At 40.0% G+C, this 23294-nt stretch overlaps 1 protein-coding gene across 2 annotated transcripts; it reads left to right on the top strand.

Annotated features, from left to right (window-relative positions):
- Nucleotides 1-704: 704 nt before the first annotated feature.
- On the top strand, nt 705-21318 carry tpd52 (tumor protein D52; the record flags this gene model as incomplete). Of its 2 annotated transcripts, XM_080045326.1 has the most annotated exons (7): nt 7662-7785; nt 11434-11564; nt 12686-12834; nt 13139-13240; nt 14621-14662; nt 17974-18022; nt 18940-21318. In XM_080045326.1, 7 exons carry the CDS (start codon nt 7662-7664, stop codon nt 19066-19068), a joined length of 726 nt encoding a protein of 241 aa, XP_079901452.1. In that variant the 3' UTR covers nt 19069-21318. The 2 variants fall into 2 exon arrangements, with proteins under 2 accessions (XP_079901453.1, XP_079901452.1); XM_080045327.1 differs by lacking the exons at nt 7662-7785; nt 14621-14662 and adding an exon at nt 705-840.
- Nucleotides 21319-23294: the final 1976 nt, after the last annotated feature.

Raw genomic sequence — 23294 nt, 5'->3', positions numbered from 1 at the left:
CCCTCTCTAATGGTTAAATTCCTAAGGGGGTAATAAGGCATGCCATGCACGATTAGTGTATCTATTTATTTCCCCAGCTCATCAACTTGACATACAGTGTAGGTCTATTCCAGAATTAATTTGACAAATCCCCAATGGTGAATAGGACAGCTTCTGAAAACATCTCGTGATGTAAAAATAAACAAGCCTTGCATGTTTCAGTGATTGAGTTTATGCCACTGTTTTGCCTTCAACTAGCTAATACATTATGACTAAATAATGTTTTTATTTCTTTTTGAAGAAAAAAATAGTAGTATGAAACTTGATAGTCCCTTTCCTTGTAAACTCCCTCAGATATTAGGCCTATACCTTGCAATGATTCCGTTCGGAAATATTAGTTTTGAAAACCTAAATTAAATTTTTTAACATAGGCCCGGTGGTAGACTAACTTATGTTGTAGTCGACTTATTTCCTTTGATACAGCGTGAAGAATGTCCCTATAGCACAGTGCCATTCTATATGATAACTGAGGAATGACAGATATGCCTGTTTAAGTTTGGGTGAGATACTTTCGGTGAATTTTTTTCCAAATAATGGCGTGTCTTTGACGTGCAGCTGTGCGTTGTTGATGGTGTAAAACTTGATCCACGTGCTCGCCTCTTGTTTACACTGTTGCGTGCTGACGTAGCGGCGAACCCCACCCCGCGCGGCGCCCTAGAGCTGCCTGGCAACATGAGAGAGAGACGAGAGAGCAGGAAGATCCTGAGCAGCCAAAGCAAAGCAACCTGCTCACTCTGGACTTCAGAAAACTAACCAGAAACAGCGCTCGGCCGTAGCCAACAATGGAGGATGCAGAGAAAGGTAACTTGATTTACTGAAGTGTCTCCCAGTGACTGTGTTCTTAGCGACAAAAAGTTTTCCAAAGTATTTGTTTGATGTCTCACATGACAGTTAGCAAACTAGTCAGCTAACTTTGCGTAGTCCGTGGAGATTGAGAACATATGCTACTTTGTCAGACTTAAATAAAGTGCATTTCTGAGACAGAGATAACGCTGAGACTTGAGTAGGCCTAATATGTTAGGCACATCAACAAGAATGTCAACTTCAACCAAAAATATCACGGATGTAAAATATTGCTCAGCATTTGTTCCAACATGTAATGGGCTACAAACGAGGAAGTTCTCATTTCTGTTAAAATAAAATAAACAATTTCACTTAAAAGTTGAACGGGAAATGAAATGTAGCCTACATCTGGCGTAGAATCGATACAATTTAACACTTTGATGAGATGGTTCTAAGTAAGCCTACAGCACATGGAGCAAATCTAACCGACAACTTGAACCTGTAAGTAGGTTACACCCGTTTGACAGCTAATCACATTTTCTCGAACTGTCGCAACTATACCTGTTCTAGTCAAGTATGCATTTCTGATCCCCCTTTCTTAACAGAACAATGAGTGCATAGCCTATGTTTTATTTGAAGGTGGCACAGACAGTCCTATTTGTATCAATGTTTGAAGGGCTAGGGAGGTCAAACAGGCCTCAGAACACGTGTTGGACTGCAGGCATATTTAATATAAAGAGAGGATGTGAGTGTTGAACCACAGGTATGCTGTGAATGCATTCTGCTTCCTTCCTTCATTCTTCACCACACACCTCTTGTCAGTCTTTTCCCATCGTCCAGGTTTGTGCACGTTTGCCTATTTCTAACAGCTGCTTTTCGGGGAAGTGCATGTTTTTTTTTGGTGCAGCACAAAATAATTAGACATTTGCAATATAGGAAGCTTGCATGTACGGCTGAGTTTAGTTAAATAAATACACGCTTTTCTTGTATTTTTAATTTTATTAGTTCACCTCAAGGGGATGCCAGGTAAACAAGTCACAGCTGACCTCATTTCCCTTACAGAAATGTCATTTCCTGATGTCTGCATGTTGTATATTGGCTTTTTCCTTTAGCGTTTTTTGCTTCAAGGGATAAACATATTTTAGAAGGGAAAGGCACAGCATAACACATGTAACAACAAGTCATTGGTTGATAACTCATGCCTTTTTTTAGAAGACCAAATTAGCTCAATGTCACACAGTGTTTCCATCATTGGCGTGCTGTTGAGGTAAATGCTAAGTTGCTGAAGCTAACAATGTTTGGTTTGGTTTCATTTGATTGAGAGAGGGGCTCAATCCACATGGTGTTTTGAAGCAAATGATCTCTTTAGTCATTGTTGGTTCGCGGGGCTGTTTGTCTTGTGACCACAGTTCCTCTTTGGTTGTGTCACTTTCCTGTGCATTGCATCTTTTTCTAAGGTTTTCCCAGACCACACTACATTATTGTCCACGTACCTTGTGTGTGCAACTGATTGCTCCAGTAGTTCAGGCTGCAAATATATGGGCTTTTTCATATAGCTCTACATGGCCTTGAACAACAATTATATGTAAAAAAAATAATTTTCAATCAAAAAGAAAACTCAAAGCTTTAAAAACTGTTCTTTGCTTACTGCAGGGTGTTTGTTCACTTCTCGTGCAGCAGAAGTATTTTTCTTCCTAACTACATGTCCCTTTTTTAAATATCCTCATAGGAACTGATGGGTTCTCTTTTTTTCTTTTTTTGTGAACTCCATTGTTTGTCATGCAGGTATCTATGGCGGCTGTAACCATATTTTCGCGTATGCACCGTTTCGTGTTGTCGTATAAACAGCCCCTTAGTGTTTGTTTAGGTGTTCTTCCACAATCAGCTGTCAGGGGATTGGAGTCTGCTAGTTGTATTAACGTCCGTAGATAACCCTTTTAATAACAAAACTCTTTTTTTGTGCTTGCTTTTTCCTACTGCATTTGAATGGATAGAGTTTCCAGTAGTGTCTTTTTAGAACATATGGGTCATTTTATTTAGCTTGAGTGGGAATGTCTTTTCCTTCAGTAGTTCTCACTTTTTTATGCACAATGTCTGTTATTTGAGGTTGTCTTTGGTGGACTACCACATGGTTTAGCTGCATGATATGTTGTGGAAAACCTGATTTGTTTGTAAGCATTTGTTGTATTTGTACATTTGTGCTCATTATGTTCTTGCTGCTTAAAAATGAGACGGTCAGGCTCTCCAATCTATTTTATCAACTCTGGTCGTCTAATGTGATTGATCATGGGCAGTGGTTGATAACAGTGGCCAACATTTTTTCCCTTATTAGATTTCAGTCAAGCACAACTGCTGTTTGAGCAGTCAGGAAGTCTGTGTTAGATAACTCTCCCCGACATCTGATCTGATGAGTTAGAACAACAACTATTGCACATATTCAAAGGTTTGTCTTCAATCATGTTAATTCATGTCGGCATTGTAGTTCAAAACACAACTCCCCAACCTTCTTTCACTTGTGAAAATGATTCATGTAGGAACAGGATGTTTTGTTTGCCTAAACCACCACTGAGCTTACTAAAAGAAATGCATGTCTGTTGTTTGCGCACCAGTCATAGTTCCCAGGTCGTTCTAAAAAGACTCTTGAAGTGTTTGATGCGAGACATTTTTAAAAGCAAAACGTACTACCTCAAACTATGAACCGTCAGTAGATTTGCACATTTCATCTCAAAGGCTTAAGGGAAATCCCCAGTGTGTATTTGAAAACTTTGATCTTGTTGCTGTTCGAGGGGCATGAAAGTAAAATGTGGTGTGAACAGTTAAGCGGTTAAACGCTTCTGCACAGAGCTTAGCATTTTTGCAGAGTTGACAGAGTTGTGGAAATCCTGACGTCTATCACAAGACAAGTTCAGGGTAAAGATAAGATGAATAGATGACAGCACCATTTTATGTTTGTGTTTATTATTTTATATGTAGTACACTGAAATGCTGTCTTTAAACCTGCATTGTTATTCAATTTTGGAATACAATGAAGAAACTTAAATTATGCCGTGTCCATTTCATTCCTTGTAATTCACTTCTTCCTTATGGAGAATGTTTCATTAACCTGTGAGATTTCAGCCAAGATGTCTCACCTGTCTGGTAGCTCTAGGTTCAGACTCAGCATCTTCCAACATGACACTTTAGAGAGAAAGTCTGGGCCTTCCTGTCAAACAGAGCATAGACGTATTTATTATAAATACTGAATCCTTAAAATATTACACAAGATAATCCTAAACTAGATCTGGAAATACTTTGGAAAAGAAAATATATCTTTAGGCCTTACAACTGATTCCAGAGACACAGGATTTTGTGACCCCATTCCCTCCCTCCTTCTATCATTGTCCAATGAACATCACTGTAGCTAGGTTCACTAATATGGGTAAAATCTACATTTTTAAAATTCACTTCATTTTCAGATTTTTGAATGGATTATTCCAACAAAATGGTATGTGTTGATAAGTGAGCTCAGCTGTAAGAGGCGGTTGTGGTCAGATCTTAATACCATTTGGACGTGGCTAGGCTAGATGTTTCCACCGGTTTCCAGTGTTTATGCTAAGCTAAGTTAACCATTGCTGGCGGTATTTTTTTTATTCATTTTTTAAGATATTTTTTGGCATTTTTCATGCTTTTATTGATAGTTTTGAAGAGACAGAGGTGAAATGGGGCAGAGAGGTGAGTGACATGCAGACAACGACCGCGGAAATCGAACCCGGGTCTGCTGCTGGGACTGGTCCATTTGCTGTACATGTACATTTCTGTTTTCCATTTGAGGTGGAGCCACTCTGCTTTTTTCCCCATGATGCATTGCACTTGTCATGGGAACTTTGTGGGCCCTCTCGCTGCATCCCCAGTCATCCGTGTCTCATGATTCTCGTTTTAGGGCAAATCATATGACAGCGTATGCCATGAATAGAGTAATGGCTCTCATGCTGTGCTTCATTAACCACTTGAAAATGGCTGTTTGTCCCATGTTACAGTGTGTGTGGATGGATGCCATGTTTTCTTGTTTTTTTACAATATTTGACAACAATCCATTCCAAGAACACGCTGAATGAAATTGTTTTGGTTGGAGATGAAAATGTGTGACTTTGATTAACCAATGTCACATGTTTCTGTAATGACTTAGACAGTGGCTCTTCTGGTCAGTAGGGCTGCAGAGTAGAAGTAATGTAGAGTTTTAATTCATATGTAAAAAGCGATTGTGTAGTTCTTTTCAGCTCCATTTAATTTTTTTTTTCAGAATAAATCAGTCTCAAACATGTCCTACTGTCACAATAAACAGATTTGGCTGTTTGCTGCAAAAGTGATACATGTCTGTGTGCATGCACGGCATTGCACGCTTGTGTGCATGTGTGCTTGGTTTTATAGAATATGTTTATGTTAGACTTTCAGTAGCTATACAATTCAATGTACACGTGAGACCTTGATTTCTTTTTGGTCTGAACAGGAAAAATATCTACTTGGGATTTTTCTGACAGATTTTGCAATTGCCTTTGTGATATAATTTATTATCTATAATAATATATGCCCAATTGCTTCCTGAAAAAAAAAATCAAACGACCACAAATCTGAGGAGCAAGAGAGGCAAGATGCTGGCGAGGATTGATTGGTCCTTGATGTGGACCTATTTCAGTGCGTGGCGTTGATACTTGATAGTTTGGGTGTCACTCCCTGGGCTGACCTTGCTGGATGGAAGCAGAATGTAGTGAAGCCTGACTCTGCAGGACAGTCAGTTCACAGCATGCTGAGCACAATGAAAAATGATAAGCCTTTCATGCATTTTATAGTATACACACATCTTAAATTTGTAGTTAAAAAATCTCCATTCTCTTCACTTTGACATGGTTGATACTAGTGCATTTTGTCCCTTAGTGCTACAATACTTCCGGTACATTGCTTTATCCTTCTGTCTTTAAAGAGGACCTATGATGCTTTTTGACTTTTATGACCTATAAACGTTGTTATGATGATTCATAGTCATGCTTAACCATACTAAATTATCAAATAATGACTTACATGCATTTCGACGTATTCCCTGCTGACCGTCTGGGGTGTCTGTGCAGAGCACTAAACACTATTCTAGCCAGTCGAGAAGTCACGTCTTCAAAGCGGTCTACCCTTTCATAATTTGTGACGTCGCATAAAAATTTGTGACGTGACCACGCGGATGTTTCCATGTATGGTAATGCTGTCACTTCCCTGTTCGCGTCTGCCTCGCGCCCTTATAGGTCCATGCTCGCGCTTCCCGCCACTGAAAGTGTTCCGGAAGGAAGGTAACCAATCACAACGGAGTGGGGTTTGCAGGAGGGGGGGGAGGGTAGCGGAGATGGCCGATGCACAGGCGGAGGGAGCGGAGATTGCCGAAGCACACACACTCAAGTGTTGACAGGATGTGCTGGATCGCCAAAATAAGAGAGAGAGAGCTTCCCGAAAATCTACATAGTTTTTTGTGATGTGATTCGTGTCAGGTTGCTCTATAGCAGTGTAAAACAAGAAATTAAGACCAGAAAAGTAGTATAATAGGTCCTCTTTAATGAAGTGTTTCCTGGAGAAGACCACACAAGCAGCACACCCATTGGGCTTTTCCCATTTATTTACCATGAACTATTGACTTGCTTTGCTGTCTTTCCATTCTCTCCAAATGTACATATGAATTTTAGTTATGCCTCCTATCACTGCTACCCTACTAGTACTCTCATTTTCTGACTACACATGTAAATATCTTTGGGTTTTTGCATTTGTATTTTGGACAATTGAAATGTATCAGCTTGAGCCTTTGGAAATGGTGGTGGGCGAAAAAATGTAAAATACCAATCAATTAAACAAGATTAATTAAAGAGAATTAATCTGATTGACAATGAAAAAGAATCATTAGGCTGCTTCTGCCCTAGTATGAACCCACAAACACTCAGTGGCGAGTGTACAGTACATCTGTGCTTGCTGTCATTACCACACAAAAAGCACTTTCCCTCAAGTGCACACACACAAAACCAAGTGTCGCCTCTGGCACCCTCTCCCCTCCATTCTAGATGACTAGCATTACCGCTGCTCCGTGCTGGACCGGCAAACCCTGGATTAGTGCTTCGCTTTATAATCTGGGCCACTGCAGATTATGCTCACCACATCACATGACCTGCTCATACAAATGGGACTTCTCTTGTTTCCTCCTTGGATGACAGTCCATGACGGAAATGGAGGGGAGGGCATTGACAGAGAGAGACCCGAGAGAGTATTGAAACTGGTGTGTCGCACGACATCGCTAAAAGCAATAGCTCTGCAAACAGTGGCCGCCATCTGAATACAGCACTGATTGCGCAAATGGATGTAACCGGAAGGATGGATTGAAAATTGACCTTTGGGATTCCGTTGTGTGTGTGTGTGTGTGTGTCTGTAACAGCTGCTTGAAGGGACATGTAACTTATTAACAGCAAGGAAGGGAGCAGAGAGTTCACAAGGACTTGGCCTTGCTCAAGGAAGGGAAAGCGGCTTCCTGGTATACCTTCACTCACTTCTCCTGACTACCTTTTAAAAGTCACTCACTTCTCCTGACTACCTTTTAAAAGTCAATACAAAACCTCCTCCCACTTCATTTCACACACTTGGACATTGTGTCTCTCTGTCACACACACACACCAACAAGAGGCCAGGATGCTGTAAACAAGGAGACATACAGAGGCAGCACACACACGCACCCGGATCACATGCAGACAATCAGCACTTTGGCTGGCTTTGCTTGGGCAGTGGTGGTGGTGTTGAGGAGGTGCTAGTCACTCCGACCAACAACACTCCAAGCTGTGAACATGGAGCCACTGGAGGAATACCACTCTCCCTTTGACTTTGAGCAGGGAGTCAACAACAGCTACCTGTACCTGTCCCCAGCCTACGGAGACACACCGCCCAGCTCGCCAGCTGTCAAATCCAGAGGTAATCTACAAGGAGGAAAGGGAGAGGCCGAACGGAGGATGTGAAGGCTGCGTGGGCGTGTGTGTTTGTGTGTGTGTGCTGGACGGAAATACTGTTTTTGGTTATTTGGACAGGAAGAATTTGGGGGAACACAAAGCTTTATAAGAGTGTTTGACATGTATTATTATTTGTATTATTTGATAATATGTATTTGATTATTTTATGATGCTGTGATTAATTCATAATTATATAACCCTTCTCCAGTACTCCCAGCTGGCTTTATTTACCGATAACTTTGGTGCATGACATGCAGTGGGTTTCTTACCTATTTTTTAAAACACAATAGGCTCAAATTTTTTAACTTCTTAATATTTATGGATGACAACATACTGTTAGGTTTTTGAAAATCTTTTAAGTCAGCCAACTTTTGAAGTGATGGCAGCTGATGATTTTCTGTGCAACAGTGGCTCAAACTTTGTTCCATTGTCTCACAAATAGAATTGGATTCAATCATATACATTTTTCTAGAACCCTAGTCCAGTGGATCATGGATAACTTAATATCATAAAAACTGAGTTCGCGATGGAGGTACTGAATTGTCTTCATAACAAATCTGTTATCTTTGCTTTTTTGGTCTTTCCTTACTCTTTAAAAAGGAAAATGCTTTAATTCATGGACGATTGTATTTTCACACATAAAACCAGTTTTGTTACATTTTCTCAACTTTTTCCAGACTTGTCATATTTTACTTTAACTGTACAATTATATTTTACTTCTTAAACTTAAATTGGCTTCCATCCAGACAAAAGAAAGCAATCCATCAATTCCACATTTCTTTGTGCTGCTTTGTGCTAATATTCAAAGTGGCTTAGTCACAATAACAAAGCAATCACTTTCATGCAGTTATCAAATAAACAATTAGGCATTAGTTCACTGGACCTAAACCATTGCAGGGCTTTGATTTTGACTCGTTATCACAAAAGAGATAATTATGTGCTGCCACTTTGGCTTGGTCTGTAAAAATATTTCGGCCTCGTAGCTGCTTTCCTAATTAGCTGTTGTGGAATTGAGTCGGTCATGGGGCACGACATGTTGGTCTAAGAGGAAACAAGCTAAAGCAGAGAGGGGTTGGGCAGTAATGTGGGTGTGTGTTTGCAGTTTGGTGTAGCAAGCCAAACTTCTGCCTGCACTCACTTCTCTCTCTCTCTCTCTCTCTCTCTCTCTCTCTCTCCCTCTCCCTCCTCTCTCTCCCCCCGGCTCTCTCTTACAGGTGCCCAATGAAGGAAACACACCTCCCAGGCATACATTCAAACTACACATCCACCTCCACACTCCCTACATACAGATCACATTCACATTCCTGCCTGCAGGAATGTAAAACTAAATATACATGATAGCGGATAACTCGAGTTAAGGTATCGGCCTGCAGAACCTGTTTCTCTGGAGTGTAACCTGACAAAGCTCTGTGTTTGAAGCAGCAGAAATAATGTTATCAAGAAAAAAATAAAAGTACTGACTGATAAGGATGGGAATTTAGTGTTGTTAGTGACTGTAGCAATAAGGGGAAGTGTCAGCTACACAATTCTGTCGCTGTAGGCAGGTATCTGTATCTATGTGTGTATTCTGTGAGTGTGTGTGTGTGTGTGTGTGTGTAAGTGACACTACTGCTGCTGAGATATACAGTATATGGTTTATGGTTTAGGGGCTTAAAAAGAGAATTCATACAGTATTTCTTCTCACCTAATTACTGTAATTCCCTTCTCCATCTCCAAGCGATTTTCTTTATTTGAATCTCATGTCCAGATATCACATCAGTAATACTGCGAATTGAGTCGTATCCAATCAACCCATGTTATTCCCATGGCTTTAATTAATGTTAGAGCGAGTCACGGCACAGCCCAGTCCTGATCTTATGATAACACTCACTATGTAATCGGCAAAGGATGAGAAATGTTGTTATTTTTCCCCTTGAGCGGCTCTTTTTGACAGTTTGTGAGGACTTTCCGCTGTAGTCTTGGTGGGAAAGAAAGAGAGAGAGAGAGAGGGGAACGAGTGCCAAGGGTTTGGAATGAGGTGGGAGTGGAGGATGTTGTGGACCACAGATTGTAGGATGGAAGGAGTGTGCTTTTTTTGTCAGCAATGACGGGTGTGTAGTTAAGGTAAAAAAAAAAAAAAAAAAAAAACTTTGAACAAGAGTTGGAGTCTGTTCTATTGATATTTTAGGACGGAGCCAGACTAGCTGATTCTCCCTGTTTTCTGTCTTTTATTCTAAGCTAAGCTGTCAGTGACGCTAGCTTCATACTTTAGAAGTTCCTTTTGCAAATGATTTCCCAAAATGTCGAACGTTTCCCTTTTTATAAGGAGACTTATTTGGCGAATACCCCAAATGTTACATTTTATTTTAAACGTACATCTTAATTCCTACAAAAAATGCCATCGTGTTTTTTCCGAATACGATGATTAGCATCACCACCACCGCCGCCAATAACTAGCAGCCAAATGCTGAACTATATATCCTTGTTCATTGAAAGGAATAAATAACCAATCAAACAATCTATTTTAGCTTCCTTTTACAAGGGCCAATGCACCAGAAAAACCTAATTTATTCTTGCTAGTGGAAGTTTTAGTGACTTTAATGTTTATGTGAAATCTACTCTCAGGTCTGTTTAGGCCTCTTTCTCTGTTTCTGCCTCCCTACCAGGTGAGGTAATGGCAAATTAAAGTCTTCTCTTTTTCTCTCCAATGGTTCCTTATTTTGTATCCTTCCACCCCCCACTGTTGGATTCAACTCTTGTTTTTTTTTACTTTCACTGAATCCATTAGGTACAACTGGGATGGACTAGATCAAAAGAATAAAAACAGACTTCTCCTGCTGCACACTATCTCCTCACCCGCTGTTGTCCTTTTGACTGACAGGTCCTAACAACCCCTTTGTTTGGTGTCTCTTTCCATGCTGTCTGTGAGCCCAGGATGTCTCCATCTGGGAAGTACTTTATATTATTGATGCACTGCTGCTCCTACTACCGGGCACATCAGCTCTGTCGGCAGCGGCTGTAACATCAAAGACATAGCGTGTGTGTACACTCACTGTGCGCTTGGATGTGTGTGGAAGTGAAAACCTGACTGGAGGAGAGTATGTGTGAGAGAGAGAGAAGGTGTTTTGTGCAACTCTACTGTACAGCATGAACCAAAGCTTTTGTTTTGGATCATAAGGAGTTTCAACCGCCGAACATCAAACAGTATATTTAGCATCCTTCATTTTCCTAATACCAATCTCTGATATCTTTTCACATATTTATGTAGCATCCTCTTTTCTCCTCGTCCTTCAGAAAAATACAAATGTTTCTTATTTTACACAAAATAAGAAATATTTTATACAAAATTATAAAATCACTTAATTTTAAGCTTTGTATTTTATGTCTGCATTTGCCAATGGGCCAACACAATAAGAGTATGCATCATAATATGTTAATTCCTTTACAGGAGAGACTGATCTCTGCAATTTGGTGTGGGAAAAAATAAATTAGATAAATTATATATATCGAAATCGGTTATCGGCGGAATGAGTTTTACAATATATCGGTATATCGGATATCGGCAAAAAAATCCAATATTGTGCATCCCCAGTTGTGAGTGTATCTTAAATATTTTTTGCACTTTACCTCCTAGGTCCCCAGCAACATCCGGACTCCATCCCAGAGGTGGGAGAAGATGCAGTGACCTCGGTGGGTCCGTCTCCCCCTCCGCCCCCCGCCCTGACGGAGGAGGAGAGACAGGAGCTACAAGAGGAGCTGCTCAAGGTCAGGTCACCATAGCTACTGTAAATTTAGCCTTGCAGCGTTGCAATCCAGATTTCTTCAACACTAGATGCAGCCAAAACACACCTTCATTACAAACTGCACCTTTTAAAATGCATTTTTACTACATCATTACTACTTTGATTGCCGTTTCGGAGTTACCTTGCATAATGTGTAATGTTTTCTTTGAGGGTCTTTTTTTATTTCATACAAAGCCGAGCTTAGTGCTTTCTGCATATAAAAAGCACTGCCTTCCATAACAGCAGGAAGCTTATTTCATGTCCCTTGTTGCCCCTTTAGCTGATCCAACCACTTACCTCGCTTCAGATGTACTTTCCTTTTTTTCTTCTTTTTTTTTATTTTTTATTCCCAGGACATATTTCTTCCAGCTGCTCGTGCGCCATGACTTTATTGGTGGGAAATATAAAATGGAGAGTCTTCTTTGCTGTGGATCATTTCATTTACTAAGGGAATAGCAGTTGACATAAATTGTCTTTTTCCAAAAAAGTAAAACAACTTCTCAAATTCTACAAATGGTGCACTCCATGCCGAAAGAGCTGTGCAGGGCTTTTTTAGAGAGCGTTTTGTCAGCTCCTGTTTACTTTACATGCAGAATTTATTTGAAAATAAACATTATAATCCACCTTTACTCTCAGCGTTTGGTTCAGCTGCTTACCTTTTTGGCAATTAAATTGAACTTTGATAGATTAAGGGCGCACTCACACAAGGCCATCTGTACCGTGCCCAGGTACGTTTGCCCCCTGAAGTCTGGATCGTTTGACCAGTGTGAGTGCGCCATCAATTCTCAAGCACGGTACCCTTCCTTGGCCACGGCACACTTGGGAGAGGTGTACTCAGGCCAAGCTTCAGCATATAAACTAGACTTTTAAATCCTCAAAAATGTTGATGCATAACTGTGTGTGTGTGTGTGTGTGTGTGTGTGTGTGTGTGTGTGTGTGTGTGTGTGTGTGTGTGTGTGTGTGTGTGTGTGTGTGTGTGTGTGTGTGTGTGTGTGTGTGTGTGTGTGTGTGTGTGTGTGTGTGTGTGTGTGTGTGTGTGTGTGTGTGTGTGTGTGTGTGTGTGTGTGTGTGTGTGTGTGTGTCTGTGTGTGCGTCTGTGTGCAGGTTGAGGATGAGATCCAGACTCTGTCCCAGGTGCTGGCAGCCAAGGAGGTGTTGCTTGCTGACATCAAGAGGAAGCTGGGCGTGACTCCTCTCAACGAGCTGAAACAGAACATCACCAAAACCTGGCAGGATGTCACCACCTCCATCGCGTAAGTTCTCCATCCCAATGCCCCGAAGAACACATTGAACCCTCAGCTACTGTATGGATCTCTATCCTCTGAACAATGTGGAAGAAAGATGTCAGTGCTCTTGACAAGCTGCACAAAGTTCTTTGATGGCTTCTATTTTACAGGAAATAATCAGCATCCTGATGCTCTGGGGCTTTTTGAAATTTGCAAAAAAATTGACATTGAAATGTTTCGACTTTGACGCCTCTCATTAGTCTTTGATCTCCTAGTCTCTCATAGCATCTCTCTCTCTTTTCTCCTGCCGTTCTCTCCGTCTCTCTTGCAGCTATAGGAGGACATCTGAAACCCTGTCTCAGGCCAGTCTGAAGGCCACAGCAGCGTTCTCCAACGTGGGCTCAGCCATCAGCAGGAAGCTGGAGGACGTCAGGTGAGACAGACAGGAGACTTTGGTTTGACGGTACATCCAAAAACACTTTAAAAGTGAAATTATATTTGCGAGGTTTGAAGCACCGAATCCAGCCAGGCTCTCTGTTCCACTTTGTTTCCAGCCTGTGTGCTAAGCTAAGCTAAACTAAAACAAGCTAACCTCACCTCATCATCTCCTGACTCCAGCTTTATATTTAGCAGTCGGATGAGGAGATCGATACCACTCTCGTGTCTAACTCGGAAAGCTTTTCCAAAAATAATGAATTTTTAATTTTTAGGGTACATGAACACACACCATAACTGCCATTAATTTACATCAAAATCTGGCCTTTTCAGGTTGCAGATTTTGTCTAATATGTTTGGGTGAGACTCCCAAAAAATGCTAATTTATATAGATTTGTTTTAAGCTATTAAAAACCAATTTGCTCCTGGCTTTTTTCCGGCCTTCACTTTAAATAAACACAGTTTTTACATTGTTTATGAACATTAATTATAAAATTCCACTGACTAAACAGATCACCCAGAGAATTATATTTATTTATGTATAGGCACATGTGCAGGCAGTTGTGTGTTCCCCGTTTTTGTTTACTTTCTGATACATTACTTTCTGATACAACAATATTTACCTTAATATATAATCATTTTCACCACTTCAAAACTTTCAATACCCTTTCAAATTACCTTAAGCTTCCCAGCTTCTAGCTCTCTCTCTATTATCTTCTCATTAATCATAAAATGGATATATTATGGCAGCCATGAATATGAAGGATTGATTTTCTGCTTTCAGAGGGCCAACGGCGTTTTCCGTTAATTTCCTACAACAATTTATTCTTAATAATTTCTGGTTAAACGGACAACAACAGATTGTTCCGGTTGAGATGTGGATGAGGTTGACCTCCCTGCCCCCCCTCCCCCTACTGATCCTAATCTGTTCTCCCACCCCCCTCATCCTTCTTCTCAATGGATTAGTGAGCTGCAAATAAGATTATTAGGCCCCTCAAAGCACCAGTGTGGCGGGGGAGGAAGGGGGGGGGGGGCTGACAGGGGTCAAACTGTGTGTGTGTGTGTGTGTACATGCTTTGTCGTCGTTTTGTGTGTGCGCATGACAAGATTTCCTTCCATGATACGCAGGATTAGCACAGACACACTGTGTTAATACACAATCGATCTTAATGGGATAAAGCAGGATTTATAGGATTTGTGCACTTGCAAGAACTCTTTGAACATATAGTAGAACAAATGACAGGTTTTATTTTCTGTTGTGCTCGCATATGTGTGCTTGTCTGTCTTTCTCTTTTGTTCTCTCTGTGTAAAAACTGTCTGTACAATGCTAAATTGGCTACTAACTCCCCCCTTTCTCCTCCATAATGCTGTCGGATAGCATACGCTCATTACAACATTCAGCTAGTATGCCTGCCATGAGGTAAGGGGACCCAAGCATGTGGTTTACGTAAATGTGACTGTGCCCTCTTCTGTATTTTCATGTTATATAGATACTATCCTAAGGTATTGTGTGTGTACTTTGGGGTTGCCAAATGGAACCACCTTGCCTGGACATACCTCTGTGTTGTGAAACTTACAGATTTCTAGGGCTGGCCCGAATGCCATTTTTCAGGCTTCGAGTATTCGTTGGTTTTTCCGAGCGAATATTCGGATATTCGTTCCAGAAAAACACACCATCAAACCAACATTAAAGGTAACATATTATGCACTTTGCTGTCAATTTTATATGGTCCAAGTAGTCCCTAATACTTATTTTTTTAGATGTTTGCTGAAAAACCCGTTCGGATCATTTATTGTAGCAAGCCTCTATACCCTGATTGTCCTGGATGAGCTGTATTTCTGCGATCTGGCTGGCCCCTCCCACCTCTCTGCCGGGCTTTCTTTATATGGCCATGGAGCTCTCCCACCGTCTCTGCCGTGCTCTCGCGATACTAGAGAGACACTGCGTGAGTCGTGACTGCGAACACAGTGTTGTTACCCAGAGGCTCCGGGCTAAGAGAACAGTTTGACATGACCTGACATGATTAAAACCAGTGAAAACAGTAGCTTCAAACAGTAGCTTGATTTCTACAGGAATATCTTCCCATCCTTTGTCATGTTAAAAACGAGTAATTTTCAGACTGCTGTGGGGAGTATAAACGGCGTGTTATGAGCAAAACTTGGTGCTAAATCAGAAGCTACATGGGCGCTAACGCTAAAAATAAGACTCAGACGATAAAATAAACTAAAAGTACCACACAAATCAGTGAAAAAAATATATTTAAAATTGACTTCCACACTATTAAGTTACAATCCTTTGTCCTATTAAAAACGAGTCATTTTCAAACTGCTGTGGGGAGTAGCTATAAACAGCGTGTTATGAGCAAAACTTGGTGCTACATCAGAAGCTACATGGGCGCTAACGCTAAAAATAAGACTCAGACGATAAAATAAACTAAAAGTACCGCACAAATCAGTTCCACTTCCACACTATTAAGTTACAATCCTTTGTCCTGTTAAAAACGAGGCATTTCCAGACTGGTTTGGGTAATAGAATTATGTTTTTATGAGCAAAAGCTGAATGCTTGTCCCAAAGCTAAATAGCTATACACCAGTCAGGCAAAAATACCAATAAAAACATTCCTTTCAGTTTCACTGTTTGCAAAAACCCACAAGTAGCTTCCTATCCGTTGTGTTATTAAAAACGAGGCATAGACTGCTGTGGATAAGATAAATTAGTGGAGTATGAGCAAAAGCATTCTGTGTTGGTGTATGTAACATTCAGGCTGTAGGCTACTATGGGCATTCTTGTCGCTTAGGGGGAAAGCAACATGGCTGTCGCTCAGAAAATGTTCCAGGGGAAAATCTCGTGGAATCTCATGGGATCTCGGCCACGGGATCTCGGGCCGTGGACCAATAAGAAATGGGGGGGTGGGGTTATCATAGACTTTTTTTTTTTTTTTTTTTTTTTTATCATAGACTACTGCACGGTGGAAATTTCTGGTTACTAATGTGGGGGGGGAAGCATCGGAAGCATGGACATATATAGAAAATATGGGGATGTGGCTGTGCCGGCTGTGACGACATAGCCGGCGAGAATTCTGAACGGAGTAAATTGGGGGGGAGGGGTGGGGGTTTCAGAAAGGGGGAGAGTGAGAAAAGGAGAGATTGTTATTTTTTTTGATATTTTGGCAGTCTCTAGGCACACCGTGGCCCCATGGATATGTTAGAACACATTTAAAAAGTGCATTTAGCATAATATGAGACCTTTAATAATGCCAATGTACTCACTGAAACCGAGTGTGTGAGCCGAGACAGCAAGCTGCGTAGTTTGTTGATGCTTTAATAACTTTCAAGCGGTAGTAAAGTTGGAGTTCCTTACTTTTTCCCCGTGGAGGCAACAGCTGTTTTTCGTTCCAAATCAGCTGTCCTCTGCGCCATCGTAACCCATACAGGAGCTTATCAATTCATCCAGGAACGTGCATCTTTTCGGCGATTTATAAATCCATACAAAGATCCAATATTGATAGTCTTTTTTGTCCATATTATATCCATTATTGACCGCCTATTCCCATGATGCAAGCAAGTCACGGTTAATGATGGCTGATGTAAACAAACAGCTGAGCTAAGCTAACGTTAGCAATACGCCAAGCATAAGCATTACATTTCCTTCCGAAATCGCGCTAATGTTGTGGTAGCCTATAGAGTTTTTAGGAACACAATCTATTCTTCCTCCATCTCTCTCTCCCTCCTGCGCTTGGTGCCGCTTTTAGTTTGCCTCACTCTTGTAACATCACGTAGCCTACTACATCACCGGTTGCGCAAAGGGCAGCGGCCAATAGGTCAAAGTTCAAATAATTCGATAATATATTTAAAATGAACTCTAATTTGTATTTTACAATTGTTTTATAACTTGTGTATCCAAATATTGTTTGCTGACAAAATATACTGCAGTTTGAGCTACCTTTGCAAATTTTTTTTTTTTAAATTGTTAAAAAAAACAAATATCCCGAATACTGAATTGAGTTCCGAATACTAATTTAACAAACGAATACTCAGATATTCGAATAATTCGGGCCAGCCATACAGATTTCCACCCAAAAATCTTTGGAAGCAGACGCAGCATCGATTAGCTGAGAATTTGCTGAGGATATCTTCAATTTAGATTAAGTTTACTATCTTGGAAGACTTAAGTGAAGCATAAACGTCCATACTGGAGATACAACAGCTGCATTTAGGGGATTTTTTTCCCAAAACATTTATGATTTGTCGATTTTCCAATTAGTTGCTGTTTATTTTTATCCGACAAAAGGCCACTTAATTAATCGTTTTAGCTTAATGTGAGATTAACACTTCAAAAGCCTATCTAGATGTATTCAGAAATGTATGAATCAAACACCACACTACTTTAAAGATATACATACACATTTTTTGACTGTAACCGACATGACAGGAGGTTCATTCTGCTGCATGCCTGGGATTAGGTTTTCATGAAAATCAACACACCTCAGCACCTCTTTCAGAATAGAACGAGGTCCCACACTAGAGAATCCCGCATTGTCTGTGATGTGGATCAGATAACATGACCTCTAAAGGTGTGATTACAGTGTCTGTGCTGCTACTTCCTCATTTTAATAAGGGGCAACTTGTTTCTCCACTTTCCCCTAACCTCAGTGTATAAGCATGTCAGATATGCATTCCAACACCGTAGGACCGGTCCGTGATCCTACCGTTTGTCCTTGTCTTTCACAGGAATGCACCAACTTTCAAGTCGTTTGAGGAGAAAGTGGAGACATTGAAGGTAACTGGATAAAAAAAAAGAAAACAACACTAGTGGAAACACTTTCAGAAATACACCTTTTCAAAGGGTTAAAGAGACAGGCCTTTTATAATAATTTATAGGACTTAAAGTGAGTATTATTGTATTTTACAGTTGTGTCTGTTTTACTCTAAAGTAACCCTTTAGCAGTTCAATGGAGTCCTTCAACCTGGTCAGATGGTTTGTTAATTAGCCCAACTCAATTGTAAACATCCCCCTTTCAATCAGTACATCGGTATATCAGTATATTTCTATTCATAGCTTTCTAAAGAATCATTCTAGAGGTCAGAGACAGTTCAAATGTTTTCAGCTTCAGTGGCAAAGAAGGATTTACTTCTTTAAACATGTCTTAGGATGAGACAATGTAACTTTTGCCAAACAGAAACCATGGTGGCCAAAAGTGTCAAATACTGAGTAGCTCATGCTCATGGAATTACCCTTCATTTCTCAACAACTGAGTGAGCTAAAATGTGTAACAGTAGCGCAAATAAAGGCGGAAAAAGACGACCTATATAAATAACAGTTATACAGCAAAATCTAAAGTTAGCTAACGTTAGCCACCATGGGCTACTTGGTCATACCAGAACAAATAATACTGTAGTAGCATGCATCCTCAGTGTATTGAATGGAGAGAGGTTGCAGTTAATTGCTCATGCATTAAGCGTTTAATTTGCAAGAAGAAGATTGTGTAATTGTATTGCATCAAAAGTTACATACTTGACCTTTAAGTTTAATTGTAACAAGCTTTTTGTTTGTGTTTATTTCCATTACATTGATAATTTTTTTAGAAATTTCAGCTCTGCGAAAAGCCACCATACTTTCATGTGTATCACATGTAGGCCATAGGAATCAATATTTATATTATTCATACTCAAATCTTGTCCCCTGCCGTGTCTCAGACTAAGATGACTCCATCAGCGTCCACCACCAGCAACGCCGGCGGCGACCAGGCCAGTGGGAGTCCCAGCGCCGAAAATCTGATCAGTGAGCCTGAAGACTCGCCCGCCCAGGAGATGCCCATGAACTGAGACCTGCCTGGCCCCCTCCCCCCTTCAGCCCACCCCTCTGTTCACTTGACCCCTCTAACCCTTGGACCGTCAACACTCGCCCCCTAAACTATTGTGTGCCAGTCTCCCTTTGTTCGGAAACAAACAACTTACCCCAACCCTTCCTTGTGTGATCTAATTGTCTGGTCTTTTGTGTCTGACGCGTGCGCTCACTTGTTTACTGGTGTGGAAAACTGAAAGCGTGGGATGGATGCAGGCATGTGGTCTTGTGCCGATCGTACATATATATCATTTTTGAGTCTATTCTGGCCTTGCTGTGGAGGGAAAAAATCCTCCCTGCTCTGTGGCTTTCCTTCTCTTCATTCTTATTTCATCCTGTACTCCTTATTTCTCCTCCTCAGATGCCAAACATGCTCCTAGTTTATTTGTTGTTTGTTTGAGTGTATGGAATTGCACACATACATAAAAATATATATATTTACACTTAAAAACTTGATTAGAGATTTACATTTACAAGCTTTATTATGTTAATGTCAACCAGGCATTTGTTGCTTATTGCTTCTGCATGGCCCTCATTAGATGTTGGCATTATTATTATTATTATTAGCACATGTTTTGTCTGCCTCCATTTAGGGGCAGTTTTTGGTTTACTATGGGTTTCCATTTTTGGCCCAATCTGATTTTCGTTTCTTCTTTTTTTATCAACTTTAGAACACACACACAAAGTACTCTAACACTGTTCAGAATTGAATGTATGCCTTATTGTGTTATATAGGTACAACAACACTTTGTGTAGTTTAGCCCACAGAGTGAGCTACTGATACAGTCACGACTCAAATGCTGGTATTTACAAACACACCTCAGAACAAAAAACATCCCCCTTTCTTCCCATTGTGAATATTCTGTCAGAAACAGATCCCAACACTTAGATAGTTAAGGGAAAAGGGCCAAGATCAGCAGAACAGGCAGAGGCAGTGCAAACACACAGTCAAGGTTCAGCCTTGACCCGAGGTGAGAGTGAAATAAATGTGTCACTTCCCAAGCCAGAGTCAATATTTAAACACTTGTCCATTGTTTCGGTGTGGGAGGTAACTCACTAACACCCCTGTTACTATAAAACAGATAAAAGCAAAACTCGACTGGATATTATTTTGTTCATTGTTAAGGAAAAATAATGTTATAATTTACCCCCCATTTTCCTTTAATGAACACTTTTGACATTTTTCTTTTTTTGCCATTACTAGCAGCATGGCTAAAGAGACTTGACCTTTTCTCTTGTGAGAGAAGAACATAAATTCACATTCCCATCAGGAAGAAATCACCTTGCGGGTATCCTTTAAAATATTCATTTTGACACCAACATCAGGTCTCAACATCAAATCATCTAATTTATTGGTTTTTGACCAAATACTTGCTGAGCAACTGACATTCCCACCAGCCTGAGCTGAACCCTGTGTTTAGTGCTAACTAGCAAACATTAGCATGTTAACACACCTAAGCAGGATGAGGAACATGGCAAACATTACACCTGTTTACAATTGGCGTGTTAGTATTGTGTGGAAGCATGTGAGCATGCTAATGTTAGCATTTTGCTCCAAGTACCACTGTGCCTAGTGTAAGTAAATGCAGCCTACTCTGAGTAGGCTATACCTTTTCTCAACATTGATACTCCTGACAGATATAGTTTCTAGGTCATTTTTTATACAGACATATAAAAAATGTATGACACATAGAAATATAAAATGTATGAATACATTTATATCAGTGTTACATATTCAAACAATTTCCTGAGTTGGCTTTACAATATTGTGCTGCAATGATTATATCCTAGAAACTATGAAACTTTTGAACAGTTACCATCACCAGACATTTTCCCCTGCTGGTGGATGCCTCCCATTATTTACTATCTATGATGCCTCCCACCGTTACAACCATTAGTAATGCAATTTGCCACACAGACTGTGAAGCACCACATTTCTGCTGTTAAGACCTTTTTTTTTTTTTTTTACAACAGCGTTGGCAATTTCGAGGCGAGAGTAATTGGTTTTTAACAGTGCAACAGTATCCCATGTCCTCCTCATGTCATGTTACATCACTGAGAGAATCCAGAAGGCCTTTTATCTCGGAGTGAAGGTTTGATTTGTGTTAAGTCACCACACACACACACACACACACACACACACAACAAACAGGGGAAACGTGTGTTCTTTAATTGGAACCATGGAGTGAATAAATGTACTTGTACTCTAATTAAAAATACCTCTGAAGCCACCAGATTTTGTGTCACATCTCCTTATGTAAGGGCTTACATTTTTACATTTAGTACACACTTCAATTAACCCACAGGAGGGGAAATAAGTTTTGAATGCATGTCTTTAGTTAAGACTGAAACTGAGTACAAAAAAAAAATCTCATTCAACTGCAGTTTCTTGTGTGAACACAAGAGGGCAGCCAAGCCAAGAACAGAAGAAACACCTATCGTGGCCTTTCCCAACCTGACTGACAGCTGCTGGATAACAGTCATAACAACTGCCTGTTAGAGAGGTCTCCCTCCCTGTGCTACATTTCTTCCCAACGTTGAAACGGTTTGGGTTAATATTTCACATGGAAACTTCGACTGTTACTTATTAATTGACATCACACAATGTACAGTATTAAAAAAGTGAGTTAAGCCTTTCCCAACATCCTGTTTAAAATGGTGGCAAAAGCAGAAGTTAAAAAGTTAGATTGCACTGTAATGAGTTGTAGAACAATGTTTATTTTGATTTGTTGTATAAACTAATGATGTTAAAAATATATATATAACTCGTGTTCAATTACAAACAGTCTCATCACTAGCGTTGAAAAGCTTTTTTGTTTAATTCTATCATTTGTTGGGAGGACAATTATTTCTTGTGTTAACCTCTAATTAGCCTATGTTTACTGATATATGACAAACGGTCACCATTTTGGAGAGAATTACTGAGTGGGAGTGGGGAGGGGAGTGGGAGAAGAATGGCAATGAATATTATTATAATCAGTTTGCATATTCAAATGCTTTTTCTAATATATTCCACTTGATTAATGATGCAGACTGATTTAAATGTTGGAGTTGCCTGAGAGATGGTTTGGGGAAAAGGGGAGAGCCTTGGCAAACATCAGGCCCAATCCCAACAGTGCTGAATGATGAATGTGCCAGTCATGAGACACCAGGCCCATGAAAACATTCTGTCTCTTCACCTGAGGGACTCGTGCTGGATCTCCTCTCATAGTTTTTTTTTTTTTAAACGCGCTCCCAGACACATATTCTACATAACAAGCAGAGTAGCAAGGAGAGGTTCTGGGAGACCAGTGTTTCCCATAATGTTTAGAGCTGATTTGGTTTTTGAGACTTACCAAGAAAAATGATTCCCCAAAGAAGTCAGATATGTTAGTTTAGGAAAACCTTCAATACTACAATGTAAACAAAATCTGTCAAGTAAGCAAAATAAAAGTACTTGTTATGTAGAAAATTAGCTATCTGTGTTATATTAATATTATTATTATTGAGGTATTTCTGTGTAGGTAAGGCTAATATACTGTTGGGTATAGTTATTTTCTAAATGAATGACACATTTTGTATGTAAAATTGAAAGCTTAAAACTATAGCTGCCAAGTAAATGCAGTGGAGCAAAAAGTATGATATTTATCTTTGAAATTAAGTCAGGTACAGTAGAAGAACATTTAAATAATAAATGTTTTACTTAAATGGCCTACTTCAGTAGGCTAAATATACAGTATACTTAGCCTTTAACTCTTCATATCATAAAAGAGTAATGCTTGTGTATTTAAGTGTATGTTTTAACAAAATGTTATTGAGCTATAGTGTTTTTTTGACGAGAGAAAGGACACAGGCACAGCGGCTAACAAACAGCTGCCAAAAAGTCTTTATTCAGTTATAACCACAGTTGCCTCCAGAGTCTTTCCAGTCACACAGGTCACTCTGGAGAAGGCCTATAAACTGCAACACTGATTTGAACAACAACGAGCACCAGAACGCAATTTGTCAGTAAACAACAATACACAACAAGAACAAAGGCAGTTTCTACACACAGATATCAGGTAAGAAAAAAAAAACTGATACAGGATTTAACAGTCTCCTTCTGTGAGAAAAAACATCATAATATATTCAGATAATTCATTTGATTATATCGTGGAAAAGAAACATTAGAAAACATCATTGGTAGACAGAGTAGCCTATACTATAAGTGACAGAGCAGGTACATATG

Source organism: Ammodytes marinus (genome assembly GCF_949987685.1).
Source record: "Ammodytes marinus genome assembly, chromosome: 17".
Lineage (NCBI taxonomy): Eukaryota > Metazoa > Chordata > Actinopteri > Uranoscopiformes > Ammodytidae > Ammodytes > Ammodytes marinus.
This window is presented reverse-complemented; position numbering and strand designations above follow the sequence as displayed.